Genomic DNA, 12575 nt, shown 5'->3' with positions numbered 1-12575 from the left:
TTGAGGAGTAAGGAAACTTGCCCAACATTTCGCCCTACCCAGATCTCTTGCTTGCGAGGCGAGTACTCTAAGCATTAAGCTACAGAACTCCACATTCCTTTATTCAATATTTATGTAGCAATCTTGCTTAGAGGACACAGGATGGATGATGCAAGAAATGAAAAACGTGGGTGCTGTAGGGACTCTGAGATGGGATTAGCCACATTGCTGGGCAAATTAGAGACCTTTTATCCTACATCTATGTCCGACATTTACTATGTTCGACCTGGAAATGACTTGACATTGGCTCCCTGAAATAGTCTAGAGTTCCATTTCTCAGATTAGCCATCCCTCACCTTAATCACCATGAAGTGAATGAAAAAAGAACAGCTAATCAATGTTGAACATTAGCCCTTCTTCCACCTAAAACAAACCAAATCAAATTGTGAAATCCCATTATACCCACCTATATCCTGAATTAACACACACAGTCACTGTGTTGGAATGTAAGGGGAATGAGGATCAAGTCAAGCTGCTTTACACTCACTTGATATGAATCCTGTTCTGAAACAGCTGTCTATCAGCAAGAGATGAGAGGTTTTACTCTGATGAAGTATTCACTTTCATCCAAGCCAGCTTTGAATTCACAGGCACTCCATGTTTACAGTCATAACATAGACAGACTTAGGCATATGCAACACATCTTTTAAAGGTCAGCCAATGCAACACTGAAGGAAATAAACTGCTTTTACCTGCTTTGCCACTTCTGCTAGTAGAAGTGTTTTCCCTGTGCATGGCCCACCATACACAACGAGTGGGTTCATGCGTCCAGCTTTGCTGGGCAGAATGTACTTGTGGATCATGTTCAGAGTCTCACATTGGTACTCGTAGAAAGAGGAGTACATTTTACAAAGAGACAAGTGCTGCAGAACCTCATCGTAAAGTGCATCCGTTTCAATGTCAAAGTTCTGTTGAACTGTAGCCTGAATAATGTCAATCATGTCTTCATAAAACTGTTTACAAAGGCCCTCGACATAGTGATTCTCCACTTCCTGTGAATATCCGAGCTTCATGTCACAATGGGTGATGGATGTGTACACTCTTAGATTCGATGCTGCAACAATTGTGGGAATGAACTCTTCCCGGAGTTTCACAAGCTTTTCATTGGCCACAGGGTCTCGTATAGGTTTCCCATTGACTTCTATGATGTCGACGTAGCGGCTCATTTCTGGGATCTTCACATGGCGTTCAATGTTTGCAATTCTTCTAATGTAGCATACGCACTTTTTTAGAAATGCTGTGGTTTGGTTCCCCAGGGCAAACTCAAACTCATCCTCGATTGCTTTAAGAAAAGAAAACCAGAATCTATTGATAAAGGGATCACCCAAAGTCAAGGGTGAAGTATCAAGGGTGAAGCTCTCAGAGCAAACTTTAACAGTACAATTAAGAGAGACCTTTGCTTCTTGGCACCATTCTGAATTCTGGCTGGTATGTTTACAGTTTAGGTGGAAAAGCCTCTGGTAACACTGAAGAATTTCACCACTGATTAATAGCATTTCTAGGTTTATGCGAACTCCCGAGGAGACAAAGAGCTACTTGGCAATAAATGACACGGGAGTGCACACTTGAGGAGGAGCTGAAAGGGATAAGCCTGGAGGATGTAGGATGGGACTGGAAGGAATGACTGAAATGTGAGCCCAGATTTATGAACTAGCAGGACATGAACAAATTGTTACGACTGATAATCAAAACCCCAAATCAGGTTGAAATGAACCTAACGTCAGTGTGATTGCTTTTCATACAGATGTGTAACCTCTGGTGATTTCTAATGCCTCAAGTAATGTATGATGAATCAAGTCTTTGTTGCTGTGTCCATGGACTCTTGTTTCAGCAGGTCCTGTTATCTTATGGTCTGGAAGTCCCTGTTTACCTGGTATAATTTGGCAAAAATGTAAAAAGTAAAGGAAGGGAACCTAAGAGGATTTTTGTTGGCAGAAAGAAAATTACAAATACCGTTCCTTATTGATAAAAACAATAGATTATTTTCCAAATCCCAAATAAACTGTAGTCAGGCTATCACCAGTGAATTCATTCCTTTTAAGGTTAAAATTTTGCAATGAATCTGCAGTGAAATAAGCTGTCTTAATTTCAGTCGGTCCTCTCCCTATTTTGGCACAGAAATGAACTCCCCCACAAATACCAGCCCGGGTTATACCAGGCTGTAGAGCAAGACTTGAGAAGAGCATCCCAGACACAGGCAGTTACTCCTCAAGGACCAGCTCATGTCCACCCAGCAGCTCACTTATAAGTTCCACATAATGTACAACTTATTGTACATTTTATTTTCCAAAATCTGCCACAAACACTATCTGGTACTTCCCAGATCTTAGCTAAAACTTATGCCATTAGTACTAGCCATTCATTACACAGAAGAACATTCTACCCCCCACCATCCACCTTCCCCCAGGAAATTTCCTCCTTTTACTTCATCTGGGTGGAGCAGGGGTGGTGGGGGGGTGGGGGTGCGCTTTCTAATTTGCAGTATTTTTTATAAGAAATTCCACTAAAATTCCTGTCGACCTGTGGGATCTCTGCTTCGGTAACAGAACTTATCAGAACAAAGTTCCTATAGGTTGACGTGAAGTATGCCTGGTTACTGTAAGGAGTTCCCAATTTACATGACTTGGATTTCTTATTAAAGGATAGTATTAAGAAATTTGTTACACTATTGCCCATGAACTTTACTTAAACACTCTGGGACACCACCCGGCGTGACTGGTGCTATATAAATGCAAGTTGTTGTTGTACTTAGGTTTATGGATGTGACTGGTTACGTTCTGCATTGTTTCCAGCAGAACTGCAGGCTTTTGTTTTCACCTTTGAACTGTCTGGTTCCCTTCGTAACAGCGATAAACAAGGTGAACATCCTACCGGAGCGGAGATATTTTTTGGCTTCGCAGCTTTGCATGGTCCCACGTTCCTGGAGCAAAGTCACAGCAGTTTTGAAAACTTCCTTGATTTCCTCTGATATTTTATTCCACTTCTTGTCACCGGGTGAATTTGAAGTTGAGTCTACCTGCACAATGCAAAGTGATAACTATGTCATGCTGATCTGGTAAAAAAATGTCAATTATTCCCACCAGTAGTCCCCAGGAATACTTTGTTCTGTGGAGTTTGAAGGTATCAAATATTAGCTTGATTTAGTTCATAACACTCTTGCCTCCTGGGTCAGAAGGTTCAAGCTCCACAACAGGATTTGAGTTCATTGTCAAGAATAATATGCTTAGATGTGCCAAACATTAGATGCGCTGCAAAACTGAGGTCCTGTCTGCTTTTCCTTCAGGTACATATTAAAAAGATCCCACAAACAATGATTATAAAAGAGAATGGTGTTTTTCCCTGCCAACAACCCTCCAGATTAATTGGTCATTCTCTTAATAGCGGTGTGTGGATCTTGCTGATGCAAATGGCTGTTGTGCTTACGTTTAGAGGTGATAAGGCACAATAAATACACAAGGTTATTTTATAATTCAATGGGTGAATCACTTGGGTCCCTCACAATGCCACCCTCTGGCCAGCTTTAAACCATTGTCAGCAGATCAATTTTTCAGGTTTTTAATACATTAATTGTATGGATATTTGGAAAACTTTCTCACATTCATTTGTGATTTTCAAAAAATGCAAGATCCCACATGTGAAGAATTAATAAAAAAAATCATAATTTGGTCACTCAATTCCTGACTGTTTGTAGGACACTGCTGTGCGCAAATTGGCTGCCGTGTTTTGTCCACAAAATATCCAATCAATTCACTTTACAGTATATTCTATGAAGCGCTTTGAGACATCTCAACAACGTGATAAGGTGCTATATTAAATGCAAGGATTATTATTAATCCTGTCACATACACACCTAAAAGAACACAGTCACTACACATGACAACAAATACCTGTGATGCGTTTGAGAAGTTTTAAGGCCACAATGTCAAATGCAGAATTATTAATATAAATTTGTCACAGTTAACATCAGTTGGGAATCAGGAAAAAAACATTCAGGATGCGAAATAATTTCAATAAGAGTTTTTGCTGACACCCAGGAAGTTCACTGTAGCCTGGGTGTAGATTAACAGGGATAATTTCACATTGCAAGGGTGTCCCAAGCCGCTGGACAGTCAGGGATTTGGACCCAAGCAGGCAGTTGGGATCAGGAGTGTAAATATAAAATAATATACTCCTCATGGTCATTGACCATAGACTGGCTTGCAAAGCATGATGGCCTGGTCTATTATGCAGACAATGAGGAAGATACTCAGAAGGAGGAAGTCCATTGTGATAGTAATAATAATAATCCTTGCATTTAATATAGCGCCTTATCACGTCTTTGAGACGTCTCAGAACTCTTCACAGAATATACTGTAAAGTGAATAGTCTATACATTTTGTGGGCGAAATGTGGCAGCCAATTGCACACAGCAGTGTCCCACAAACAGTTGTGGATTGAAGTGACCAATTTATTTTATTATTGTTATAATCCAAAAGCAAGAGAGTGCTAATGGTTACTGCTACGAAGTGAAGAACAACTCTTTGTGATTGCAAAGGCAGTTGGAAACAACTCAATATATGGAAAAACTCAAAAGACTCAGAGGTGAGCAGGAGATAATAAAAGATTATAACAAGACAAGATATTGTCTGTTAAGGCGAGGAGAGCTAAGGACTAGGATGGAGAAGGTAACCCTCTGGTCAAGAACTGATCAACATCAAGAAGACAGTGGCTTTGAGCCTCCCAGGGTGTGGTCCTGATCATTCCAAGCCCTGAGTAATCCTCCGCAATTGTAAGTGTTAAAACTTTGACTGTTGTAACTGTCTCTAGATTTTTAATAAACTAATGTTTGCTTTAACCATTTAAATGTGCTTCGTCCGATACTTTACCTCGTGGTCCATCAACCTTGGATTTGAGCTTTAAACCACCTCTGATCTCCTACAGGAGAGGTAGAGGGCAACAAGGGTAGGGGTAGGAGGGTGATCGAAGGCACGGTCGAAGAGGAGGGTCTTGAGACGGGCCTTGAAGGAGGAAAGGGAAGGAGGCAGCTCAGCTCCATGGAGATCCCCTTACCTCCCCCAAGGAATATCATGTCCCCAAATAGTCGATCTTGTACACATCCTAGATTTTAAAAAAAGTATGCAATGATAAGTTCATTGTTACGAGTATCTCTGAGACGCCGTGGGATGTACAAGAACAAAAACTGACCAAATACCCTATAAAATATAAATGTATAAATTCCGATAAGCATTTCGCACATCCCTTTGTTGATATTGGCTACTAAAGGAATTTCCCATTCTAATCATGAAATTATAACACATTATAATCAGTCCTGAATGTGTGTATCCCTGACCAGAACTGTTTTTGGGTCAACAGGATGTCTGACACATCTGAAACAGACTGAGCATTCCATATATGTATGCCACCTAGACATGAAAAATTCCCTGTGTCTAGAATGGAATGCATACTGTCTCCATAGAGGGTTACATCCTGCTTACCTAATTCTGAAAGTATTAGGCACAGAGTGGCAAGAGCCAAGACTTTGGGGTGTGCATTTGGATACAGCTCAAGTCTAACTAGCTAGCACTGCATAATTACAATAATAATTCTTGCACTTGGTTATCACCCCTTATCACATCATCCAGATGTCTGAAAGCCCTTCACAAGATATTGTGTAAAATGGATTGGCTGTGTAATTTGTGGGCAATCGCGGCAGCCAGTTTTGCACAGCAATGCCCCACGAACAGCCATGGAGAACCCCCTTCCCTTTTAGAATAGTGCCATGGGATCTTTAACGTCTGAAGATAGGTGGGACCTCGGTTTAATGTCTCAACTTGCAATTGAAAGCTACTGTCTGGCAAGTTTCCTGCTGTTTCGCTGCTAGGATCACCCTATTAGGGCTTTGGCCTGCAGGGTTAATAGGACTGAGTGAGACAAATATCTGCTCTCAGTATCTGGTCTGCCCATCCAAGTCCTGCTGATGAGCCAGCCTGGCTGGTCTGTTATCAGCAGTGCCATGGAGGTTGGCTCAAGAATCAGACCACTGAGACCGCCCAGAGGGCTGACTTGATTCCAACATTTTATTGCCAAGCACGTCACCTTGAAGCCAGCTCAGCTCCATGGAGACTGCCTTACCTCCCCCCAAGGAAAATCATCTCCCCAAATAGTCGATCTTGTACACATCAGAGATTTTAAAAAAGTATGCAACGATAAGTTCACTGTTAAAAGAGTGTCTCCGCAGACACTGACAAAAACTGAAATAATAAGTTCACTGTTAGTTTGGCTCTGCAGACACTGACAAGCACTGAAGATGCCTACATTCTCCAGTCTCAAAGGTGATAAGCCTTACATACCAGAGACGTGTAGTGAACTGAATTGTAAAACCACAATGACTCCAATTAGGTCAAGAGGGAATTATTTGCAGAAGGTGAAATTGAACCACTTCCGGTTTGACATATTGGTCTCATTCAATTTGTTTTAAACACTATGATGTGTATTGGGCATGTAAAATAAGATTGTACATATATATAATTGTGGCATTCATATCCACAGAGGGATGCGGTGTCACTCTCATCTGCAGCGTTCTATGTTAACATTCTCCCACTGATCGTGAGTCACCCTGGGCTCCTCCAATACAGGACATCTCCAAACAGCTCAGACAGAGCCGGGGGAGCAGGTCACATATTTGCTACTTTATGGAATGTTATACTATCCAGAAATACCTAAACTTTCTGCCCCCATCCTTTGGAACTCCATCCCACAGTCCCTTTGCCTCACTCCCTCCCTTGTCTTCTTCAAGGCCCATAATAGTAAACTAAAAATAATTTAAAAATATAAACAAAAAACAAATTCAATATACTGTAATTCATCATAATAATATTAATCTTTGCATTTGAAATTGTGCCTTATCACATTGTCGTGATGTCTCAAAGCGTTCACATGAATTTACTGTGAAGTGTAGTGACTGTATTTGTAGGTAACCTTGGCAGCTAATGCCCCTGCAATGTCCCACAATCACACAGTGAAGTGTGTGACCAATTTTGTATTTGGTCAATTGTTTACCAGGGAATCTGGACAGAATCCCTTCTGTTTTTGGATAGTGCCATGGGATATTTTTAATCTCTGAACTGCCAGACATGCCCTCTCGTTCATAGGCTAGAGTTAGAGGAAGCTTGCCCGACAGTGTTCACAATGGCAAGCTATGTGGTTAAATGCTAGAAGTGCTCCAACACACACTCTGGGGACCCTGAGCCTTACCTCTTGTCAATCCGCACCTAATACTTTCTGGAATTAGGTGAGCAGATAATAATCCTTGTATTTGATATAGCGCCTCATCACGTCTTCGAGACGTCTCAAAGCGCTTCACAAAATATACTGTAAAATGAATTGACTGTATATTTTGTGGACGAAACGCGGTAGGCAATTGCACACAGCAGCGTCCCCACAAACAGTCATTTGAATGAGATTGAATGTCAGCTTGGCTCAGGTGAAGCACTCTTCTTTCTGAGTCAGAAGGTTATAGGATCAAGCCCAACATAAGGACTTTGAATTCATCACATCCAGGCTCGACTTCAGTAATTCCCTTCTTGTCGGCCTTCCCAACTCTTCCTTCTACAAGCTGCAGATCATTCAGAACTCTGCAGCTCGTGTACTCTCACACACCAGGCTCTGTGGCCCTATCACCTCCTACCTCTACCCTTCCTGCCCTCTACCCATCCTGAACCCAAATCCCTGAGTGTCCAGCGCCTTGGACGTGCTCCCAACATGAAAGGTGCTAATCAAATTTAATTTGTTGTTCTTTGTACACACAGTGTGGGCTGACATTTCAATACAGAGCTGGGGCAACACTGCATTATTGGAGGTGCTGTCCCTTTGATAAAACGTTAAACCGAGGTCCCATTTGCCTGATCTGGTGGAAGTTAATGATCCCAAGGCACTATTTGAAAAGAGAAGGAAGTTCCTTCTGATGTCCTGGCCAAGACTGCCCCAAATAAAATTGCTCACTCACTGCTTGGCTACGCACAAATTGGCTGCTGCAATTGCTGATAAAACAGTCAGTTCACTCCACAGTAAAAGTCCTGTGAAGCGCTATGAGACATCTCGATGATGTGATAAGGCGCTATATCAAATGCAAAGGTTATTATCCTATTATTATTTTAGTCAGAGACAAATAACTTGCAATGATATACCATATTGTACGTAAAGAAACATCTTAAGAGTGTAGTGGTGAGCACTGGAAGATTTACAGACTTTGACCAAAGGTACAGTCAAAGAAATTTTTCTTCAGAGGATTTTGAAGGCTGAGAGGTACGAGAGGGCTCCCAAACACTTGTGGAAGCATCATTGAAAGTCAGCTCCTTGAGAAGAGGAGGGGAGAAAAGTGACAAAAAATAATTTCCAGACACCACAGGCATCTGTGACCATATGTCGGCCTATATTGATTGATTCATATGCTGCTGCTTGTCTTGAGGCAATACAAGTGCTAGCATATACGAGACTACATCTTTCATGATTTATCAGTGAAGCTGAAGGTGCTGATTTTTCATTGATGTAGGGATCCACATATTGGCAGACTTCTGATACCTTGTTCAATGGAGACAGAGCTCGTCAAAGTAACAAATGACGTCCTCTCTCTCTGTGACCAGGGCTCCCTCTGCTTTCTCATTCTGCTGGACTTCTCCACCAGGTTCGACACAGTCGACCACGCCATCCTCCTCCATGGATCCCTCCTCCCTCATCCATCTTAGTGGGACCCCACTCACATGATTCGAGTTCGACTTAACAAACCGCCAACAATACATCTCTGCAAATGGTTTTTCTTCTGCCCAGTCACTTGTGGGGTACCTCAAGGCTCCATCCTTGGGCCCCTTCTTTTCCTTATCTACATGCCTCCTCTCAGCGATGTCATCCGCAGACACGGGGTCAACTTCCACATTTTTGCGGATGACACCCAAATCTACTTGTCCTTCTCCGGCTGCAACTCCCAGCCCACTGATGTCCTGCCAGTTTGTTTGACAGGCATCAAGGCCTGGATGAGCACAAATTGACTGCAGCTCAATGTCGGCAAGATGGAAGCAATACTCCCTGGCTCCCATCAACGTCTTCTCTCCTGTGGGTCCGAACTCCTCAACCTCCCAGGGCTCTCACTCGGATTCTCCGAATCTGTGCACAACTTAGCGTCAGATTCGATCTCCAACTTTCCTTTCTGCCCCACATCCGTTCCCTGACTAGGGCCGCTTTTTTCCACCTCCATCACATTGCCCGTCTCCATCCGTACCTCAGAACCAATGCAGCCGAAACCCTCGTCCATGCCTTCGTCAATTCCCGGTGGACTATTCCAATGCCCTCCTCGCTGGTCTCCACCGTACACAAAATACTATTAATTCAAAACTCCGTTACCTGGATACTCACCCACACAAAACTCCGTACTCCCATCCTTGCCAGGCCCCACTGGCTCCCAATTACCGAACGGATCGATTTCAAGATCCTCTCATTCATTTTCAAATGTCCTCGCACCTCCCTACTTATCTGACCTGCTTACCCCCCAATCCACCAGCTGCTGCAATACAGTTTCCAACAGGAGTTACCATACAGTGATCAGGAGCAAACAAACAACTGACCATGGGTGAATTCAGCTAAGCCTAGAATTGAACCTGTGACCCCCCCGGTCATTGTGGTTTAGTGTTTAGTGTTGTCTTTACCCACGAGGCTATTGGAAAACCACAGACAACAAAAACAACCAACAACAAATTACATTAGTATAGCGCCTTTCACATTGGGAGGACATCCTAAGGTGTTGGACAGTCAGGAATTTGCACCTGAGCTGGGGTTTGGGATCAGGAGAGGTGGAGGGCAGGGAGGGTAGGGGTAGGAAGGTCCAACCGCCAATGGTGGAGTGGGCTTGACGGGGGACATGGAGCAGGCTGGAGCCCGCTGAGCGGAGGGAGCAGACAGACAACCAACTAATAATTAATTATTGACAAGGCTGAATTTTCAGCAAAGTGTTAAATAACACATTACATGTCGCAGTTTTCACCACATGTTGGAGACATTTAAAATGTTGCAGACCTTTACCGCATTCTGGCAATTGTTCAGCATTTCAGACTTGGGTTTGAGGTAGTACGTTGGTGGGACGGAGTTCTCATCTCGGCAGTACCACTCCTCCAAGATTCTTGTGTCCAGTTGAGCTTCCAGAGCACCATCCAGGATCATTTCAAACTCAGAAGATTCAATCTCTCCGGGTAAGCGGATGCTACTGTACTTTTCACCGCACAGTCCCTGTGAAACAACAGAGAAAAAAACATGTGTTTTACTGGGGTTCGATCACCAAAACTTAACCAAAGCTTGAGGCTCATTTATTTAGTTCTCCTACTTATCTCCTGATGATTAGGCCAGACTGGAATGTACCAAGCAAGCAGAGATTAAAAAGAAACAATAACTATTACAAGCAAGGAACTTTAATAAATAATATGTGATTGATTACTTTCATTGATCAATTCACCCTACGTGATCATTTAAGTGGCCAATTGTTCACCAGAGTTTACTCCTTGCTCCTAACAATACGGTCCTCAAATTATATTTACCTTGTTTCATTCAGAGTTTTTTGGAATGTGGAACACCCTGCCTGGCAAGGTGGGTTTTAAGAGGGAAATAGACAGGAATATGAAAGTTAGAGGTTTGAAGGGGTATATGGCAAGACAGTGCTATTGAAAGTATAGCTTGCTCTGAGAGCCAGTGCACACTCTACGGGACTGATGGTTCCTACATTGTAAAGTTCTATGATTCTACGATTCTATTGAGTGAAGTTTATCAGTTCTTGACTCTGCGCAAAGTGATGCTGTCCTTTGTTAAAGATGCTTTATAATTGCAAGTTTTTGTTGTAGGCTTAATAGATGGAGGATACAAGGTGTGTTACAGTGAAACCTAGATATACATTACCATGTTTACAATACTGGCAGGGAGTTATGTAGAATGTTGTAGATCATGAATCATTGGATGTATCACTTAATATTACTACAGGAATACAATTGTGACATGTTTAATTTATAGGCAGACACTGAAGATGACTATGAGTGCTGGAATAATACATTTTAAGGATGTTTAAATAAACCTAAGAGAATGGTGTCAACATTGAGTTTTCTCTGATTCCACTGGTTAATTCTATTTGTCTGAACCTAAAGAATTTTTAATTTTAATTCCAAGATAGTAAAAATCTTTATTTGATTAAGCCTAAGGTTTATTCATGTTGTTGCACTATTGAATTCCGCCTCTAGGTGTTGCTGTAATAAAAATTCAGCTATGGACCTCACCATTTAAAAAACTGAAGTTAGTTTTTGAGAACAACAAGAAGAAGATTAGATTTGTATAGCGCCTTTCACGTCGGGAGGACATCCCAAGGCTCTGGACAGTGTACAGCATTACAGACCCAAGCAGGGGTCAGTGGGGGAGAAGGGAGGGGAGGGGAAAGGGGTGGCCGATGGCATGGTCGAAGAGGAAGGTCTTGAGGCAGGACTTGAAGGAGGCTAAGGAGGGGGCGAGGCGGAGTGACTGATAGAATTCCAGAGGTTGGGGCAGAGTGGCTGAAGGCTCTCACACCAATGGTGGGGCGGGTGGGTCGGGGGACATGGAGCAGACCGAAGACTGCTGAGCGGAGGGAGCGGTCGGGTTGGTAGGGGGTTAGGAGGTTGCAGAGGTAGAGCGGGGCGAGGCCATGGAGGGCTTTGTAGGTGAAGACCAGGACTGGATCCTCTGAAGGATAGGGAGCCGATGGAATCAGGCGAGAGTGGGGGAGATGGGGTCAACGAGTTTGGTGCGGGAGAGGACACGGCTACAGAGTTCTGGATTATCTGCAGCCTCTGGAGGGAGGAGTTGGGAAGGCCGACAAGCAGGGCATTTGCATAGTCGAGCCTGGAGGTGATGAAGGCATGGACAAGAGTTTCAGCGGCCTGAAGGGAGAGGTAGTGGCGGAGTCGGGCGATGTTACAGAGGTGAGGAAAGGCAGAGCGGGTCATGCCTTGAATGTGGGGAAGAAAAGACAGTTGAGAGTCGAACAAGACACCTAGGATCCTGACTGGCTGGTGAGTTGCAGTGTGAGGTTGGAGGTTGATGTTGCCAGAGCCTGAGGTGCTGAGGCGCTGGCGTGAGCCAATCAGGAGGGCCTCAGTCTTGTTCACATTCAACTGTAGGAAATTTGCTCTCATCCAGGACTTGATGTCCGACAGACAGTCTGTCAGGACAGCAGTGGTCCTGGAGTTGAGGGTGGAGGCAGAAAGATAGAGTTGGGTGTCATCTGCATACATGTGGAAGTTGACCCCATGTCTGCGGATGATGTCACCAAGGGGGAGCATGTAGATATTAAAGAGGAGAGGGCCAAGGACAGAGCCCTGGGGGACGCCAGATGTGACAGTGCGGGGGCTGGAGGAGAAACCGTTAGAGGCAACAAAGTGGAGACGATAAGAGAGATAGGAATCGAACCAGGCAAGAGCAGGTCCGTGAAGATTAAGTAAAGCGGAGAGGCGGTGTATGAGGATGGAGTGGTCGACAGTGTCGAAGGTGCCAGA

General features: G+C 43.6%; 1 protein-coding gene across 1 annotated transcript in view; it reads right to left on the bottom strand.

Annotated features, from left to right (window-relative positions):
* Positions 1-12575, bottom strand: part of LOC103175890 (NACHT and WD repeat domain-containing protein 2) — a 45376-nt gene that overhangs the window by 9852 nt on the left and 22949 nt on the right. Inside the window, exons 4-6 of the mRNA XM_042340047.1 lie at positions 10090-10293; positions 2911-3055; positions 732-1321 (exon numbers count right to left, since the gene is read on the bottom strand). Of these exons, the coding sequence (XP_042195981.1) occupies positions 732-1321; positions 2911-3055; positions 10090-10293 (939 nt within the window). The remainder of the gene's footprint in view (positions 1-731; positions 1322-2910; positions 3056-10089; positions 10294-12575) is intronic.

This window comes from Callorhinchus milii, unplaced genomic scaffold (assembly GCF_018977255.1).
Source record: "Callorhinchus milii isolate IMCB2004 unplaced genomic scaffold, IMCB_Cmil_1.0 Scaffold1, whole genome shotgun sequence".
Classification (NCBI taxonomy): domain Eukaryota; kingdom Metazoa; phylum Chordata; class Chondrichthyes; order Chimaeriformes; family Callorhinchidae; genus Callorhinchus; species Callorhinchus milii.
Note: the sequence above shows the minus strand (reverse complement) of the source record. Positions and strands in the feature narration are given on the sequence as shown.